Source organism: Botryllus schlosseri, chromosome 15, assembly GCF_051294905.1.
Source record: "Botryllus schlosseri isolate E-star chromosome 15, Bs_hap1, whole genome shotgun sequence".
Classification (NCBI taxonomy): domain Eukaryota; kingdom Metazoa; phylum Chordata; class Ascidiacea; order Stolidobranchia; family Styelidae; genus Botryllus; species Botryllus schlosseri.
In genome coordinates, this window is record NC_137250.1 from 13348795 (window position 1) to 13369592 (window position 20798).

A 20798-nucleotide genomic window follows, 5' to 3' on the forward strand; every position below is an offset into this window, starting at 1 on the left:
ATAACAATGAAAAATCCGAGGCTGATTGTGGGAGTTCCAGAGCCACGAGCGGAATAAAATTTATATTTTCGTAGTCAGTGCAGAGTCAGCTTTCGATTGATACCCGTTTTACCAAATTTAATGCTCGGCAAGCCGGTCAAAATTGACCGTCAAATTGCCTGTAGCCAAATGGAAATTGTGACGTGATACAATTTCACTGAGGCGTAAGATTTGCTTGTGTCGACACCATATAGGACACTATGGTACCATATATAGCTCAGGTTTAGGTTAAGAAGCACTCTCAGGCCCAGTGCCCATTCATGTTGAATTCTTACGTAACGATTTGATTGCATATGACCACGTTCCTTTTATACTAATATTGAAAATAATAATTATAATATAAATTCCAGCGTAGTGGACTATCAACATAATCAAATAATCAAATCATAGCTTTTACAATGAGACTTCGTCGCACTCGTCGATATCGTAGTATGAAGATCTTGCATCGATCTCCAACTACAATCGAATATCCAAGCCTAGCGGGCGCGGTCTGTCCGGTATCGCTATGTTCACTAGCGTTGTCGAAAAAGTGAGATCGCAGGTATTTCGATAATTATGTATTGCTCTACCCAAGTTAGCAATTCTTTCCTATTTTTATCCAAAATTATTAATTTATCGCACCAGCTACATGCCATGGAGTTAATCATGGATAAACAGCGTTTAATAACGATTTATAATTGATCTGGTCCAAATGCAATCTAACCGCACCATTCGTCCTTATCGATGATGTTGATTATAGTCATCGCTTATGATCGTAGCGTATCCTATATGCACAAGAGTGAATGCATTTTTTTATTCCAGTTTGCTATGTGGTTAAAGAAATGCATTAATTGTTAGCAACTGAAAAAGATATAAATATACTCCACAAGACAGCAACTATGCGATCAGTAACTAGAAGCATGATGTCTCGGCCATTGCCGAGCCATCAAAAACTTGCTGAAAAGTTTGTGATTTTGAATAATCGTCTGGATGGGATGATAACACGGATATACAATATCAAAAAGGTAATTGTGATTTCATTGATTTTTAATATACTTGTTGTCTAACTGACCCGCATCACTAGGTTATTGATCGAATAATCTTTTACGCGGCTTTATCCGATTTATTTTGAATGTCAATGTCATTAGGCCACTTATAAGTAAAGTTGGGGGGAGTAGTTTAAAGTCCCAATCATCAATTGCGAGCTGAAGATGTGCTTTGCTTCTGTCATTGTTTTATCTTCAAGTGATGATGAAATGAAGGCATGGTTCATCCACCAAATTCGAGATTAATGACTAGTTAGTGCTTGCAGTAATATAAAATGATTTGATGAGATAGCCTAATGATTTCAATTTACGAGCATTAGGCATGTATGTAAATCAAAATTTCTGAAATTTGTTGCATTTTGAGGGAAAGAAGTCTGAAAAAGCAGCGTTTTCTCACCGGAAAATCTGGATAAATCAGATATGAATGCAATCGATGCATATTCAGCAATTCCAAGATGTCCGCTTTCTGAAAACAATAGTGTGAAGAGCTTCTATTCCCGAGAAATATAATATATTTTCAATTTAATATTAGTTGAAATCCATGAATTAGGTTAGAACCGCCAAGTAGCACTGTGTTTTCCTCAAGGTTCTTCAATGCTTCCGTTTCCATACCATGATATAGGCTACTGGTTTTCCTCATGAGATGCAATGAAAATTTGAACTACGGTATTTACCCTATACTTCTAACATCGCATTTCTTAACAGGCATGCGGAGATCAAAGGTCAAAGCCATCTTTTCTAACTGACAAATCATTGGAATCAGCAGTCAAGTTTGTTGTGCGAAAATTTCCTACAGTTGACATTAGAAATCATCAGGTAAGAGAATTATGCGTTTTCTGTTCCAACATTTTATATGTTGACCAATATTATTATGTCATATTCAGCCGTGGACCTTTGCATGAGACTTTCAAATAATTTAGTAAATATAATAGACTTAGTTCTGACATGAAGCTGAAAGAATGCTATTTCGGATATTTAAGCTGATCTTCTATTGCAGTGTTTCCCAACCTTTTTCCACCCACGAACCATTTCGAGGTTTTATGTAGTGCTCGCGTACCACCTATACATAAGTTACGCGCGCTGAAGGAGGTCAAAAAATGATTCCTTCGTTTATGACGTCATAATGACGTATTTGACGTATGCGAAACGTAATCGCAAATACTAATAAACCAGGCATTATCAGCCAGGGACCTAGGGTTAATGGGATGCATGAAATTGTTTTTTCACCACCAGTCACAAAAAGAACAACATAATAATGAAATACCAGCAAACAACAAACGTCAATTGTTGGGTGCATTTGCTCATTTTCCACTAGCTCAGCGGTTCTCAAACTTTTTTAGACACGCCCCTGCATATGATAGTGAAAAATTGCGCCACCCTCTTATCGTCATATCACAAAATGCAACTATAGAATGCTAGCAATGCCCTCGAATAATGTTATTGCATGTACGGTTATGACAGTTGATTATAGAGAATTCTTCAATATGCAATTAGGACTATACACAAAGCAACAACAATGAAATGGAGGTAAATCGCGCGAAGCGCGAAAAAATTTACCAGTTGGCCGCAGCTTCGCGCCCCCTTTCAGATGCTTTCACGCCCTCCAGTTTGAACACCAGTGCACTAGCTGGTCAATGCGTGGCATATGTTTGCTCACAGCGCATCGAAAGTCATGCATGGGCGCAACAAGTCGGTTTCGTTTCTTCGACTTGATAGTCATCAGAGATGAAAATCCTTGCTCGCACTCCCACGTAGAATGGGTAGCTGGGGAATAGGGGAAGCTAGAGTCGATTACGAGGAGGCCACGCTAAGCCTGAAGTTTATTGGAGAACAATCTTTGTGTTCAACCCCACCTTAACTAATAACTACCTTCGGTCGAAAAAAAACAGAATCTACTCGCGTACCACCCGGACTACCTTCGCGTACCACTAGTGGTACGCGTACCACAGGTTGGGAACCACTGTTCTATTGCATCAAAATTTTATCTTTGAAATATACTATTTAAAACTTGCTAATGTTATTGTCTTATTCTAATTTTCACAGAATCAACTTGCTGCTGTTAACAACGCAAAGAATGAAATATTAAAGGGATTATCTATTTATTACTACACTTTTGTTGATGTGATGGAATTTAAGGTATGATACATGTTTGAATCTAGTCCATTATAGGTGTAGTATTATTGAAATGTAAGATTAGTTTTAACTGTCAGGAATCTTGGGATGATGAAAACTATTTTGTTCAAAATTTACTCTTGCCTTGAATGTCAAATTGTTTAATTCTCTTAGCTCTACAGATGATATTTCAGTAACTATCAGCAGGCACATTGGTCCAATTTGTAAATGCTATTCATTGATTCAAGTTTTAGCCGTAAGTTTTAGCGAAGTCATGGTTATCGTATATTATTGAGTTATAGTATACAATATCCATTGACACTGTACATTTACTCACACGTAAAATTTTTGCTGTTTGCAGGATCACATCAGCGATATTTTGACTACCGTTGACAGCCTCGGTGTTCATTTTGATATTGTAAGCTCTCACTTGATATCGAGATACGTGATTTTCGTTTTGCAACGGACATGTTTTTGTCGCAGACACTCTGCTACGATTTGACTGCCAACTACTTGGATATGATCGTGAAATACGTGTCGCTTTTCATATTGATGTCGCGGATAGATGATCGAAAAGCGATTATCGGACTATATAATCATGCACATGATATGCTACAAGGCAAAACGTTAGTCAGAGTTTTTTTCTGAAGTTTTTCTAAATCTAGACGGGGTACATGTAACCTTTTTTTATGCTCTCCAGATTGGGTGTTATAGTAGTTGTGAGGCACATCATGTCATTAAGAATTGGTAACGGTGGCGGCGGCACTATCGATAAAATTCTATATTGGTTATTGAATAAATTCTGTCATAAATACACATGTGTGCAAAGTCCACATATCGTATGCATACCTTAGCGGTGAGATCAAAAACTGCTGATCATGGCAACCTACTCCGCTGGATTAAAAGTTTCATTCAGAATGCTCCTCGCTCAAAATCTTATCCAACTTTATGAGTCGCGATTAACAGCTTTCAGTGGACGGTTAGCATTCTCTCGGATATGCTAACTTTATGATCTTCACCCGCAAGTGTCTTTATCACTTCCTTTAGCTAATTTGAGCTTAGATCAAACCCAACAGTCATGAAGTTGAAACTAAATTTGAAACCCAATTGGCGGGCTGCAATTGGCTCATGGGCCGCAGGCTGCGCGTCGCTGCCTTCGAGAATAGGTTGAATAAAGCCGGTATAGTATGGTATTAATCAATGGTAATGTACTTATGTGGTATTCGTGTAGTATTTATTTGAAATCAATTCATCTTGGGCATCAATCTCTTTGATTGTGTGAAGATGGCAAACTATTTGCTAGATATAAATTGTAGGGGTCGTGCTGACAATCTGATGCGACTGATTTCCATGGAGAGCATACCTACAAAATGAGCAATTTCATAGGACACATTTTTCTTTCAATCATTGCATATTCAAAATATTCACAATCTTCAATTGTTTTTCAGGGATAAAGACTTTCCCCGGCTCGCACAATTGATACAAGACTACGAAAACAACCCGTTGAAGAAGCTTGTCGAGGATTTCTCAGTTCATCAAAGGGTGTGGGACGATTGCGTTGCGTGGGCGTAGCCCGGCGTATTCATTGTTTCTTTTTTGCAGTCAATACATCAAGCGTTAATATCAATGATGCAAGTGTATCCTCAGCGGAATCTCACTGCGGATGATTGGCGGACGGGGTCTCTGTTCAGTATCATCAGCACGCCGACTATTATGCTGAATCCGGCGATTACTGAAAAAGTATGTGTTGACACGGCAGCTTTCATGACTATTTATTAATTACTTTCATTGTTGGCTGTGTTCTTCCATTTGTAGCGTGGTTGACAAGAATCGAACTTTCTAATCGAAGCAATAGCAAATACAAGTTTTGTTAGCATGCAAATATATGAAATATAGGCTATTATGTGATGGAGTTACCAGTACGGGTAGCTATTTTTGTGCAAGAAATAAAGAGAATCTTGACACATTATTTGGTAATTTTGGTGCCTGTGCCTAAATATTTTATGCTTGAAAAAATATGAAGCTCATTAATATACAGATGTGGTGCTCATTTTTACGGGAAATTGGAATAATCCCTGTCCAAAAATTTGGATGTAGGCTCTCGACCCACTGCCAGCGGACCCCTAGTCTAAGTTGTAATTCCTCCATAGCAATGCTTATTTGCTTTACAATGTCCACCATTCACCAGTTTGAATAAGTGAAAAGTGAGAAACTATGCTTGAAACCAAAGTACCTTGCAAATAACAAAAACTGCAAAGACAGTTCAACTATATTTAGAATGTAAATTTGTAGGTAATTTTCTATGGAAGACTGCTTTCTAACTGCCTGTCTAATAGGCTACTGCAGTAATGAGCGACTGCTGTCCATGATCCACTAGCCTGAGTGTAGGTCTAATCTCCTTCAAAATCTGCTATGTATCTGTAGTTTACTAACTAAGATAGTACAATCATGGCCAGTAGAAATCTGTGTAGAAAGCACAGCATTCGTTTCTATAAGTGAAAGTGTTTGAAGGTGCTATGTGAACTTTGAGGTGTTGTTATTGGTGTGATCCTGATTCAGTATTTTTATAATTGGTAGCACACACAGACGCACAATATCAGCGTTGTACGAGTGAGTGCGATTAGCAATTCAAGTACATTGTGTTCTGTAGATGCCTTGCGAGTACCTCGCGATGGATCGGATGGAGAAGTGGATATATTTCGGGTATTTGCTATGCCACGGCTCATTGTTGTCCAATGCTGAGGCCACACAGAGTAAGGAATCGTTTATGCGCATTTAATTATTCGGGGAGATAGACACGCATCTCGCGTATTTCAGACCTTTGGAAGCCAGTGCTGCAAGGGAACTTTTGTATTTCGCTGTTCCGAGACGAAATAATCATGATCCACAGAATGACGGAGGAGATATTTTCCGGTTTGAAGGGGTCGGTTCATGTTTTGCATTGAAACTGATGCATTTTTCAACCTCCATTTTGTGCCTCTTAGGTATAACAAAAAAGTTGCGGAAGTCCGGGAGTGTCGAGATTACGCCGCGCAACACGCTGGTAAAAATCACGACGAGAAGCGAAAATTTCTGCGCTCCGCCATGAAGGAGCTCACATATCTGATAACGGTACTAAGAAATTTCATGGCGCCCATGCCTTTGCAATCAGCGTTTTCAACATATATTTGCAGGATCAGCCCGGGCTGTTGGGACCCAAGACGTTGTTTGTTTTTATGTCTCTGGCTTATGCTAGAGACGAGGTGTTGTGGCTGGTGCGTCACACTGGAAATTTGTTGAAAAAGGCGAATCCCGAAGACTTTGTGGATAGGTGAGCGAATGTATGGGAGGTGTTTGTTTGGTATTTTGCAAAACCCAAGCTGATTGTATGCCTTGCCAATGCCCCATTTTTTATTAAAATTTCACCAAAACCCATAGGGCTTTTCTCAATACTATATTTCACTTATGTGTCTGGTACCTTGATTTTAAAATTACATCGTCTGTGACATGTGCCAACTCTTTAGTGTGTTAGATCCGGGCCTTGACACTTGGGTGACTTCAATTACATTGTGGTCTAGCCTAGCATGCCATAAACTACAATATTTCACGTGACGGCAATGAAACAAGTTTGTTCCCAGCAAACACGATTTGCTGGTAATTTCAGATTCTTGGTAAATCGATTTCACCTGGATCAAATCATTCTCCAACTCAACTTACAAGCTTCCAGTACCAGCAGGTTAACACACAGATAGACACAACCCATGATTTGTTTTAGAAAGTGTCATTAATGCGGGTTTAGGGACTATACATAGAGAAACTGCCTGAAAACATTGATGTTTTGAGAGCCGACAAATTTTGAACCACTGTAGCCCAATATACATTTGTATCGCGTTTATAGGAATGTCAATACTTAGCAAGCATATGTTGGTTGCGTGGATGTGCTAATGTAATTTTGGTCGTTCACTACCTGGTTTCGTCAGGTATCTTGGAGAGTTGATGTTTTACATGGAGGAGATGAGGCAACTCGTGCGCAGTTATGACGAAGTCATACAGCGGTATTACGTTCAGTATCTGTACGGGTACGACGCCATTGTTCTTAATGAAACGGTTCAAAACCTGTCGGTAAGTAACGTGCTTTGGTAATGTGTTTCCTGGTGCAAGTCCATTAAAGGCTACCTTTTAGTGTAGTGTAGACTAGTACGGTATACTAGTATTAATGAACAGGTCATTTCCTAGTGTAGAGTAGTAGTATTATAACAAGTTTAACCGAGACTAACATCTGTGCTAAGTGCTTGGATCAAATGTAATATAGTTCAAATGTTATGTCGATACTTAACTATGTCATTTGTATCCTATATTGTATATTACTGATATGATTGGTCAGTTTGATTTCAAATGCCGTTTCAATTGCTTCAGTCATTCGGCGACATGTAATTTTTGACATTACACGTTCAATCAAACTATTCCATATCACAATCGATCGTTGCCAACCAACACAAGTTGGATCGACCACAAAATTAAATCGAACCGTCTGCGTATTTGATTGAGCAATATCTTAAAAAGACAGGTCAAATTATGTCTAATACTTGCTATACTTGAATAATCGGGATAGTCGAAGTATCCTAAAAATTGCTGGTGCCACCCAATCACCATACCATGCACCTGGCTTGTAACAGATGCCTTTGCACTGTCCATCAATTATGGCTTGTAACAGATGCCTTTGCACTGTCCATCTATTATTATTATTACGGTATCAATGATTGCCTGATTGGTATCACTAACGTGCGTTGTTACGCTAGCATCGTTTTTGACGCCTCTGGTTTCTGACTGCCGCAAACGGATTGATCTGTCTGTGTCTTCTAGGTATGCCCGGAAGACGAGTCTGTAATAATGACATCTGTGGTGAACACCATGACATCGCTCAGTATTAAACAAGTGGAGCAGAAAGAGCTGTTCGATTTCCGCGGCATGAGACTGGACTGGTTTCGTTTGCAGGTTGGCAATTACGTGTGTGAATAGTTGTGGTTTAAGAATTCTGCAACGGATTCCCACGTGATGAACGGTTGCGGGTGTCGTTATCTTGATATATTTCGACATTGGGATATGGAATATGACGTTCCCGCTTTGATATGCGGATGAGCATTTATCTTGTGCAGTTATGCTAGCTATTGGTAGTGGGCATCTGGACAGTCTGGAAAGATGTTCGAGGCTCGCTCGTGATCGTCCCATGCCTGTGTTTCTAAAATTGAATGACCACGTTCACTACTAAATCATCATTTCACTGACAAACCGTGGATCAGGGGCACTCAAGCCTTATAAATGCAGCTCCTTTTCTATGCCAACAATACAGAAATTTACAAATCCAAATTTTTCCTTCTTCACTTATCATGCTGCTGCTTATCCTGATTTTGTTCTCGTCTAATATTTGCTTCATTGATTTTACCCTGAAAATGACAATGCATTGTTGCTATCGGTACTTTCACCTGTTGAGGTGGATGATTAGAGAATCTTGCGATATACCAAAAAAACGTTGGCAGCTTCGCGATCTCTCCGTTGACCTTGCAAGCACCCCTGCCATAGATAGTTTATACGAGCCATTGTGGTGCCGTAGTCTTACCAATCTCTCTCTCTCTACCACAATCATGAAGAAATTGTGTTACCAGTAGATATAAAGTAAGATGTGTATGGCCTTATTCAGCATCGTGAATTATACGAAATGCTGTCATTATTTGATTCCACAACATTTGAAATTACAAACAACTCTCTTCCATTCAACCTTGCTCACTTGGACCCCAAGACTTATGTATATGTGTACTAGTACTTGGCTACCGAAAGGCAATTCTATTGAATACTAAACCTACGTTTTGCATTACGGTACCATTGAAACTCAACTACATGCGATTGGTTAATATGGGCCATGTCTATGCGACCTATATTATATATTTGCAATAGCAAGGTCTATTATAAGGAGTGTATATACCAATCTCAAACAGTTCCTTATCAACAGGTCATATCCCACTGAGCGCTTAATCATACCTATTTGTAGTGCCTTGTTTCAACCTACTCGTTGTAGATAGACTCAGTAATATATATATCTTGAAATGACTCATGCGCATTGCTTGCAGCTACAGTACATTCGCATGACTAGTCATTACGTGCTACCACTCGATCTCACATAATTTTTGTCACAAAGCAGTTCTAGGAACGTGTTTGTTTTTAGTACTTGCATCAGTTCAAATTTATTTCAAACCTTGTGAGAGGTACCTGCTCTTACAATATTCTTCAAGATTTGACTTTCCCGTGTAGAGATTACTATTTGCCGCGGTGAATCAGCGATCCACGTTATAGTTTTATTCACAACAGTACCCATTTGCCAGGCTTGTGCTGTTACAATAGCAAACGTCTTCCTTTGTAATTATTATCAGACTGGTTAACTGTAATGTATTCATTGTCGACAGGCCTATACCTGCGTCTCGAAAGCTGCCCTCATGCTGAAAGACAACCAACAGTTGGGCAAACTGATGAACAGTATCATGTTTCACTGCCGAATGGTAGACGACTTGGACGAAATGTTGAACGAGACTTCGGATTTGTCCGACTTGTGGTGAGATGCTTGCCTCTTCCTCTGGGTTACCTGGGTGAGAATATTCGTTTTAAAAATATGCTTGAAGTATTCAGCTACCCAGTCAAGTCGCGTATTCGAGTACTGCTCACAGGCTTAATAGAATGCGTGATACCTTCACAGTTTCTTTCCGACCATCCTCGCGACATCGTTCAAACGCAGTCTGGAGCTGCACTCACGGTTCTCGATATCGTTCCCGCTGATCTGTGGGCATTTTCGGAACGCGATCAGCGACTTCTGCCCCGAGGAACGTCTCCACATCAAGGACCGGGCCATGAACTACGTCACCACGTTTCTGGACGACATGGCGAAGGACGCCAGGAATCTGATTTTCAACATCGCGGAAGAGCAGTGCGCACTCAGCGACCAGGTGCGGCTCGTCAGTTTATTAAGATAATACTGCATGCAGAATATGGGTCACCCATACGTGGGTTAAATATTTTGAAATAAAAATCAAGTTTCGCTTTCAGATTTGAATCCCGCCTCTAAATTTTTTCAGATCATGCCAAACTTTTCTGTGTAGTCAGTCGCGCCACCCATACAAAAGTGCAGGCAATGAAATCCATCTCAATACCACTCTCTACTTGACAGAATTCAGTTTGTGCAGGTCCGCATAGCTGAGAAACTTGATAACTTCTGTAATTGCAGCGGCACTTTTTGTAACATTCGAGAACATTTGGTTTGATTTTAAGTAGTTGGAGTGGGTATGGGAGCAATCTAACAGACTCCAGCTAGCATGTGTTTCACCAAGTCCTACTCATAAAGGAGTAATAATCTGTGACTACGACTCCATCAAGAGAATATTTAACGGAACTCCGACTCCACAACCTTTGTCTATTCGCGAATCGAATTCTCGCCAGCTTGACTTTGCAAATGATAAACACAGGTCTTACCGAAAAATGCGGCCGCTCATCTGAGACAGGGCGTCCGCAAGAAGCCCAAGGGCAAGAAGAACACAAAGATGAACGTCGGCGAGACCAAAAAGCCGGGAGCGGAAAGCTTCAGGAAAGACATTCTGCAAGTGACGAGGTAGGCTACCGGTCGACGTCTTCCGATTTCAATGCGGCGCTGTGAACGGTCATTCTACGTTAAGAATGGACAAGTTCCATCACGCTCTGGCCGAAATCTGCGCGGCGATCAATTACCGGCAGACGTTTGTCGTTTGGGACCACACGTTTTCGCCGAAGGAGTTCCTGGCGGCGCAGATCGAAAGTCGATTCGCAAAGTGCGGGGCGTTATTGTGTGCTTGCATGTCTGTGGTGCTGGAATGCTGATTTTTCAGGCAATTGGTGGCATTGGCGTTTAACAAGGAGACAAATGAAGTAGCGAAGCCTTCTGAATTGCTGTCTCGCATTAAGACATATATGGCGACCGTGCAGACGATGGAACATTATGTGCAGCTTGGTAAGTGTGAGCTGTGTTGCCGTGGCTCACATTAGCTAGGGCTAGGGCAGTGGTTCCCCACCTTTTTGTCTTCATTCCCCACTTCAGATTTATTCCGAGCCTTCATTCCCCACCAGGACCGTAACAGCACTTTGTTAGCCCCGCCAAAAAACGTTTGTCTTGGGCCCCAGAACCCCATCCCCGCTGAGCCTGTACGCATTTTCCCTGTAACTTATCAGCGACGTTGGGTATACTGTTTAGTGCGTCGCCTTATTTCGCCTAAACGCGTGAAGCACGAAAAATTTATATAATTCGTGTTTGAATCGGTCAATATGTTCCCCTCTCTGCTCTCAGAATCAGATTTTCCGGTAGAGTTGAGTGAGGTGTGTTGGAAAAGGCAGGACCCCTAAATAAGAATTGAACATCTTCGGGTGGACCCGTTGGTATATTGAATCTGCTATGTCAAAAGATATGGAAATCACCACAACTAAAAGGCACACACGATTTCATATTGGTATTGCTTTACTGGCAAACAATTTTTCCTTGCGGGATAGCATTTGTCTTTGTGGGACTCAGATGGCCAGGACAGAAACATCCGGCGCCAGCCATTTAGCCAATTGAACATATATGTATTGTATAAATATCGAGGTTTTAGGTCACCAAAAGGCCATTCCTTCTCGGCCAAGGTCTTCTCGCTGCTGATCGCTCTGACACACTTCTCGGAGTTGCATGTTACATGGCCTATAACTTCATATGCCTTGGTGCGTCGTGGCGCAGTAATGGCCGGTGCCTAATTCTCCAGTTCTATAAAATGCACGTGTTTTCGTGGGGAAGGGTATCCAATAATTAGATATTTGGCAATATTAAATCGCTAACCAATCGCGAAAATTCTTTGAAAAAGTGGCATAAATTAATAAAAAAAACTTTCATCCATGTTAATTTGGGCCCTTTCGAGCTCGCCCCCCCCAATTGGGGGGTTTGGGGTGCGGCAGTTAGATTCCTGTTCCCCACTACCCAGCGCTTTTGTCATCACAGAGCAACTATTTGCTGGTTTGACTACACAAGACACACAACCACACCAGTACGCAGGACAATCGCCTATAACTGCAACATAAAACGTATTGTGAACTGATACCAGTAACGCTCAGAATTTCGCGGGAGCGTTATTTCATGTTAAACTAGTCGTGCTGGATGCGTTTGTGACGCCATGATTGACCATCCAGAGTTGGAAATGAGGTTTTGTGAACAACACGCAATATAATTTTCGCTACGTACATTCCAGAGCAGTTAACTAGTAACGGTAATTGCGCAGGTGTCTCCGTGAATATGTAGACTGTGCTGTATATAATTTTGAACAAATGGGTCTATTCCCCACCAAAAGCCAATGAATTCCCCACCAGTGGGGAATTGCCCACCGTTTGGGAACCACTGGGCTAGGGCTTAGCACAATGATTTGAGTACTCAAGTGCGAGCCAAGTATCCTATCAATTGTCATGATTCGAGTTTGAATAGCAGGAGCCAATTTTTCTTCGAGTAACGAAATTATATTACCATTTGTTCCAAGTCGGAATACCGGAGGTTCTTCAATCGAGTAATATCGCCATAAATGGATAAGCTGATGAATGCAAGAGTGCTGTGCTTTGCGTAATTTTACTGCTGGCAAAAATCCCCATCGATGGCTTCAGTCGGCCTGGTTCGATACCAAGTTATTTCCCAGTTCCTGTGGGATCATTTTATAAGATAGGCTTCATTCCCAGACGTTCTTTGGCGCTTCTTGAAATCTGTGTTGAGTATGCATTTGCACAGTTTGCCCCGCATTTCCTGTGTCTTTTTCGTTTTTATTCTCTGCGTTCCGGTGTCAAGTTTCACGCTTCCTACTTTCAGATATCTCGAAGATATTCAACAGCGTGCTATTGCAACAAACTCAGCAGCAGGACAGCAGAGGAGAGAACACGATCACCACGATATACAGTCAATGGTGAGCGGGATACGGCGAAAAATTCCTCTGCGGTATTCAAAATGTAGGCCTACTATAAAAGCGAGCGGCCCATCTCGACGACCACCTCGTGTATTATGGCACATGAAATTCCATGCTGGGTTCCTGTTTGGAGTGTTTTTGTGACCTAATTGTTCAGGTTTTTGGTTGCTTTCCTTGAAAAAAAGTATCCACAGCATAATTATTCGACCATGAAAATAGCATAACGGTACAACAGACTTGAAGAGATCGGATATGTTACTCTTGCGCGAACACGATGTAATTTATGCCGCTTCAATCGGAAATGAGTGTAATTTTTTTTCAAATTGTGGCAACGAAGCCCTTGTGCTGCAATATTTGAAGAATTGGCGAGGGCTCGAGGCTTCTGCGATGGAATGAAAGTATGGAAACGGTATTTCTTATTGATAAAACGACTATCAGTGTCATTGACTCTTATCATATGAATTGATTCTCCGTTAGGATTTGAGTTCGCGAATCAATATACCCTGAAAACTGGAAATAGCCGATTTCGCTATTTGGTGGGTTGACTAGAAAAAAGGTCGTCACTTTCGATCGAGCAACAAATTTCCAATCTAGTGTCATTTATGCCCATTTTCACTCGAACCTCTCCATTATCTTAGCTGTAAAAGTTGTAAAGGAGGACAAATTACCAAAACGGATGACATTTAGACGTCCTCGGCGGACATTTTTAAAGAGCGGAAAAATGAGGACGCATGGTAACCCTAGTATCCCCAGCCCAAATGGTGACGTCTGACGAATGTAACAGGTTATTTTGTGGCGAATCTCCTTGACTTCAGCACTTTTCTATTGTTTAACAATCAATACCCGTACAAAGTCATAATACCGCCGCTTTCGCCAGGTATCTCGATGTTCTGCTACGGCAGGTCAGCAACGGCAATTCGACGGTATTTTCCGAAGTCCGAAAGTCATTCATCCAGATCCCCGGCAACGAGAACTCCGGAAATCAGCTCACGATCAATCCCGAAGAGTTCTCTAACATCGCCGGTACGTATCGAAGGTTTTGCCCGCGTTGGCCGCGACCTAACCTGACCGGACGTATTCGTTAGAATTGAGGGCGCTCGCCGATCTGATTGGACCGTACGGGATGAAGCATTTGAACGAGAGCTTGGCGTGGCACGTCGCCAGTCAAATCAACGAGTTGAAGGTAAACTGATTTTTCTTGCCGTTCTACAGAATCCTGATCCATATTTAGAGACTTGTCCTGTTGTCTGTCGTATGCAGAAGCGGAAATTTTCCCATTCCGATATGGAAAAATACTAATTGCCCTCTCTGTTCTAGGAATTCGACATCAGTTAACGTTGGTGACTATGGCTGATTAAAAATTTCCCAACTGATATCACCCGGGTCGGATTCTGAGAATGTTTCACTGGGTTATTATTATTATGCTGGCGAGACATGAGCATTCGACACTATAGCAATTGACACTTGAGAAGCTGGGTTAGATTTAGCTGTGGATTTTGGGTTAGGTTGGGGTTACGTTTAGCGTAAGGGTTAATTTTGGGTTGAAGTCGCATGCCCAAGTGTCGTACGCTCAACTGCCGTTTTTCATTGTCACATTCTCAGATGTCAGGCAACCGTTATTATGTTCGCAGTCCAGCAAATTTATTTTGTTGATACATTCCGAATTATGTGAAAGTGATCCCAATTCCATTCTGCTATCGAAAATTTTACTCGTTCCAAATAAGCGTTGAATAAAAAAGGCTTCGTTACTTTGATGCATTATATGTTGGGCCTTAACCCTGTAACGAACTGTGTTTGCTGCTGTCTTTACACTCGAAAGGTATGTCCCACGCTGTATTGAACTTGAATGGCAGTTTAATCTGTGGTTTGAAAGATATTTCCCACGATGTAATAAATTGCATCTGTAGTTTATCTCTAGCGTTGGTGCGAACAGAGATTCGAAAGATATTGCCCTCAAACAACCACCTAAAACTCGCTGATCTCTGGAATATTTCTCGAGCATCGGTTCGAACCAAGGTTCATGTTTTGAAACATTCCGGCGCAAACCCTGTCTTGCATTATATTTCATTGCGAATTGATCTGGACCGGCGTTTCTGTGTGTAGGTGACAGTGCAGCGAAACGTCAAGCTACTGTCAGCCATCAAGAAAAACAAATCCAAACTGGGAACCATACTGCAGCAGATGGGACAGTTAGACGGTAGTTACCGCTCGGACGACGCGGCTCGTAACGGAATTGCACGGCCGATTCTAAAAATGCATGCGGCCACAATCTGGCTTGCTGTAATTCTGACGATATTAATCCGATCGATGACCTGGTCATGTTCACTTTTCGATCTTTGGCTGTGATGCAAATAACAGTAGTAACCGGGTTGAATAACAGTAGCTTTGCTCGACGCTATGGTATCTGTGTGATGGAGTTTCTAAGATAGGCTGTTCTGATCTTTAATATTTTCACTATCGGGGCCTTTTGATGCTCTGGATATCTCTCTGTAGAGCAGATCTATACATGTTGAAAGTTTCATGTGACATGTCCATTGTCCATCTAGTTTCCATTTAACAGTGTGTTAATCGTTTGGGTTGTTATATATATGATTTTAAGTTTTCAATCAAGGACACATTCAGTGGGATTTCTAGTTAGCAACTGTTGATAAATAATAATCTTGAAAACAGCTCAATCACTTTTCAAGACCTGGCGTGTCCACGTGTCCAAAATTTGAAACACGGGCTCCTAATTTCCTTGGTGGTGAATATGTTGGAACAATTACGCCGTATATGTCGCAAATGACGCATTAGTAGCAAGGGATGCTTGAATGACGATGAAAGTAACGCAATGGCTAATCTTTTTCATAATTTCATCCATCGTAACAAAAGAAATCCGGACTGGTTTGACAGCTATGAAAACTTTCATAGTTTTCATGCATATACGCCGTTATTCGTAGTTATAAATTAATTCTGTGTTGGTGTAGTTTGGAAATGTCTACGCGACGGCATCCGTTGCGTTTTCTGGCATGGTGGGTTACATCTTGCGTGGTCTATTGACAGAAATCAGTCGCGCAGAACCGAGAAACCCTGGCCGTACTGCGAACTAACTTTGACAAGCCCGAACAGATGGCGGTGCATTATAGACGCCTCGAGGGTAAAGTTGTAACTGCATCTAGCGGCTTGCTTGTCGACTCTGTGCATCACGTTTTCGTTCTTGGCCTTGCGTTGTCGCACCGAACAAGCTGTTTGGACTTGTTCATTTCTGTGGTCGCGAACTTGCTTTTTTTTTTAAATCACGGTTACTGATCGAACGGTAGTTTATTGCCGTGGAAATACCGATATAACGGCTGACCCTGTGTGAAGTAATTATTTTGGTGCAATCTTTGGTCGGTTATTTTCGGGCTCTTTACGTGCCACTATAAATTTTTACTTATACATAATTATACCTCCTCGGCAAGGTTGTTTGACTTTAAATTTACAGTCCATATCGAAAGCTCTAGCTCAATGAGTAAAAATTCATTACTATCTATCTCTACAATATTGGTCCAGAGCTCGAAATGGCAATGAGTTTGATGCTGGTGTATCGGTCGATCACTAGTCTTGATGTATTCTAGCTTCTTTCGTTTTGTGATGTGGTCCATGGGTCTTGTCTCCATAGTCATGCGTTACTCGATGTGTTTACATAGCCAAAACGTTACTTTGGTGTACTCTGCGTGTGCATGTGACTTGGCATGGTATTGAATTAACTTGAATGCCGTTGCATGGTTGCATGCCCAAATAATAAGCTTGACTGTAACGTTGTTGCTTTTGTTGACAGGAGACGCACTGCGCCTTCGTAGCTCTACCCTGTCTAGGCATGAGGATTATTTGTCAGTTTTAGCTGCGACCGTGACGTTTTATGCTGTCGTGGTTCATAATTTATTGAGTATTTCCATTTTTTATTCGCTTTTGTTTGGTTTGTGGCTTTCGGCATGAATAATTGACGTTGCTCTATCGTCCATAATTGTTTTCGACAGGAAGCGCACAATTGTTATGTGTTGCGTGATTCACATTGTTTCGTTCTCTTGAATGATCTTAATCTTAGTTATCTCTAGTCTGGCAAGCATAGATGTTTTTGAAAAATTCATGATCACACCAGCAGTCTATTACAGGATACCTTTTGACACAGTATTGACAATTGGGTATTTTTAGCTGCAATATCTCTATTTCTCATACTAATTTATCTTGATGTGTAGGTGCGGAGACAGTGCTGCTACGGATGACAATCATAGGGGTGATACTATATTTCCGCGCCGCTACACAGGATGCCTTGAACGACGTAAGTTGGTTAGCGTATTTTGGTCCAGACGAAAGTTTTCGTAAGGTATTCTTTTCTTTCCAGGTTCTGCAGCAACGCATTCCTTTCATGCTGTCGTCGATTACCGATTTCAAGGATCACATACCAAAAGAGACAGAGATTAAGGTGTGCCCGGTGATAAAACTAAGAAACCTTTTGAGTGATTCGTTCATACGATGGAAGTAGCTCCAGCCTAATCAAATTTGTGTCGATGATAAGGAAGAGGCGGCCGGTAATAAGCTACTTGTATTGCTTTAAATTATAAATTCTCAAATACGTTGCCTATGCTTATGCCAGATGTCACAGTAGTCTACGTTGTTACATGTAATGCCATCCCCACTAAATGGCAAGTAGAAGAACTAATTCCCGAGACATCTCTAAAATACTACACTACAAGTGAAAGTAGAAAATTAAATGTCTGAAAAGTACTCAAGTAGATTTTATAAGTAGATTTGCTTGAGGATTTGCAACAGGTGGACACTTTTGGAATTGCAACATGTATCTCTACGAATAACACAAAATAACCTATGACAGTACAAATAGATGAAATATATATATATATCATAGGCGCTCATGTATGCCAAGTATGCCACGCATACCTAGGAATTTTTCTGGGTATGCGGCTTACCCAAAATTCTGTTATTAGGCAAGTATCGAGTATTGTGCGATTTTAAAAAAAGCGCAATGCATTTCCATTACGTTCTGTCGCTTAAGCGAGCAAATTAACCCATTAATCGAATGTCAGTAATTAGAAGCAACGCGGAAAGATACGTCCCGACTTTGACAAAAAAGACGGCAATTTCTACAATGGCCAATACACTAGCTTGTCTTGGTTTAGAAAACAAATACACACACGCTCTTCAAATGAAATTGTATTTGCGACTGGAAAGAAATTATGACGTAATAGAAAAAACACAACGGGTTGCACAGGAAATAGAAATGCTAGTTCTTCTTCCTAATGTCTAAAAGCAGTGATGCGTGATTATACAATCTCAATGCAGATGCGATTCATCAAGCCTGCGGAGCTAGGCTTGTTGGAGACGCGATAAACCAGGCCAGCGACGGTTGCTAAGGGCACGGCAATCAATGATCTAATTTCGCGATCATCTCAGCGAGAGATCGTGTCGCGTTACATGGTGCATGTGCTGTGCACAGATGAATCTCGCTAATTGGCCGCGCGCAACACTGGTAATACGACTGTAACTGAATATTAGCGTCAGAATGGCCATTTCAAAAGGACGGGATTTCGCATTTACACAGCCTTATTTATCAATTCTGCCACATTTTGACGTCACTCCTTTCTGACGTCATCGGGCTCGCATACCTATGGAAAATCAGAGTTCAGCGCCTATGATATCTATATATATTTAGTTACGGCTACATTCGGTTTGAATCCGTAGCCGCCGGAAAAATGTTCGTTCAGATTTGTAGACCTTGCCTCACTGTTGACCTGTTACATTCAGGTGAGCATCACCATCGATGAACTTGCGTCGGCCGCCGGAATAAGATGCAACGTAGACCCGGCGCTCTGCCAAGCCCTCGCATCGGCCAGTAAGGTGAGGCTCGGAATTGATAGCGCGCCTTAGTCTCGGGAAAATAGATCAAATTACCCACAGAACGAGAGCCCCGAGGACGAGCACAAGCTGGCGTGTCTGCTGATGGTGTTTCTGGCTGTTTCGATTCCGGTCCTGGCCCGTGACGAGGGTTCGATATTCCTGCCCGAGCTGGGCGCCCACCAGAACAGCTGTCACTGCATCGCGTTCGCGGTCAACCGGGTCGCGGCCGCGCTTTTCACCGTGACAAAAGGGAATATCCAGGAGAGGCTGACCGAATTTTTAGCGGTACGTTTGAGTGTGTTGCGTTTCTCAAACGTAATCTTTGGTTTTGGTGGTCATGCGAATGCCTAAACCTGGTATGAATTTCATGTGTCCTAGTCATCGGCTACCATTTTTCACCTAAGTCCATCGTGTGGTTGAGACTGTGGCATATTGACAAGTATTGTTACGTGGACCATGGGAGCGGCTGAAGATACGTCATATATTTCTACTCAATTTTTAAGTAGTTTGATAAAGTAGATTTCGCCGAAGGGTCTAATGCTCTAGCTTTTCATTGAAATATGATGTAGTGTCATCATTCTTTTTGCATTACAATATATTCAGCTGCCGTGACTGTTAGCAAAATGATTTCACTCGTAAACGTGATGCAAGCTTATCCCAAAATCAAATCTGGGCACAGTAAGAAATTTTGCAAGCAGAATTGGAAGTTGTGTCCAAAACATGCCCACTTTAATGTAGTACATGTTGGCAAAAGTTACTTTTGTACTTAACAAACTATCTTAAAACTACTTTCTACTTTCATTTTGCCGAAAAAATATGTCGAGTGGAAGTTTTACAAAACCGTAGCCACACGAGTAAGTGGTTGAAATAGGGAAAACATACTTCGTTACTGACCGCATCTGTTGTCTAGCGACTCAATGTAACTCAACACGTCACATTTGAAGTTGCGTTCACGATCGATATCTTCCAGCTCGCCTCCTCCAGCCTGTTAAAGCTCGGACTGGAAACGGACCGGGCCAGCACCCGAAACCGGGACTCCGTCTACCTTCTCCTGGAAGAAATAGTCAAGGACTCCCCCGTCCTCACCATGGACCTGCTCGAGTCGTGCTTCCCGTATGTGCTCCTCCGCAACTCGTACCACGCCGTGCGTGTCCAGTCTGCCAAAGCCAACGTCGCGGGGCAGACGTCTCCCAACCCGCAGGCTTCCGACCCCAACGCCAACGCCTGATTTGTGGACGCGATCGCGTCATATGAGATCCTTTTCGCGACAAACGGCGTCTCTCCTTGCACGCTGCTTTTGTGTACTTCTCAGCATAACTACATTCGCCTTTTCAATCCATGAAATGCATTAGCACACAGGCTTGCCTAGGACCGGAAGATCTTCGAAATCTATCTTTTACGGATGATGCGTTTTACTCTGCTCCCCTAAAGAGGCGTCTGCAAATATTCTGGACTAGAGGGGGGATGTTGAGATTTATAACCGTTGACTCTGTACGCATGTACCTGTGTACAGTATTACATCTTTATAACATGTCTTCATATATATATGGAATCGGTGTGTTTCTTGTATGCATATTGCATATACAGTGGGGTAGCAATATATATATTTATATATATATATGATTAGGGTTGAGGAACTGTGATAGGGAAACAAACCGATGTGTGTGCCTAATTTGCACCTCGTTACAAGCATACTAATTTCATGGAAGACCGATGAATGCTTCAGCCAGGGTTATTACCGTTTCCACGTAATTAACGTTAGCTGACAACTGCGATGATGGTGTAC

At 41.7% G+C, this 20798-nt stretch overlaps 1 protein-coding gene across 2 annotated transcripts; it reads left to right on the top strand.

The window, feature by feature from the left end:
* Positions 1 to 814: 814 nt before the first annotated feature.
* LOC145456673 (nck-associated protein 1-like) lies at positions 815 to 20564 on the top strand. 2 transcript variants are annotated; one of them, XM_080334771.1, is made up of 27 exons: positions 815 to 1043; positions 1770 to 1880; positions 3108 to 3200; positions 3538 to 3594; positions 3660 to 3802; positions 4625 to 4718; positions 4779 to 4916; positions 5827 to 5929; positions 5994 to 6099; positions 6161 to 6287; positions 6350 to 6486; positions 7136 to 7277; positions 8019 to 8150; positions 9614 to 9759; positions 9901 to 10147; positions 10664 to 10806; positions 10871 to 11002; positions 11060 to 11181; positions 13045 to 13138; positions 14016 to 14161; positions 14224 to 14321; positions 15242 to 15335; positions 17356 to 17438; positions 17502 to 17582; positions 18920 to 19012; positions 19073 to 19297; positions 19983 to 20564. In XM_080334771.1, the coding sequence occupies exons 1-27, from the start codon at positions 918 to 920 to the stop codon at positions 20238 to 20240; spliced, it is 3471 nt and encodes a 1156-aa protein (XP_080190897.1). In that variant the 5' UTR covers positions 815 to 917; the 3' UTR covers positions 20241 to 20564. The 2 variants fall into 2 exon arrangements, with proteins under 2 accessions (XP_080190897.1, XP_080190896.1); XM_080334770.1 differs by lacking the exon at positions 15242 to 15335 and adding an exon at positions 16181 to 16274.
* The last annotated feature ends 234 nt before the right edge of the window (positions 20565 to 20798 follow it).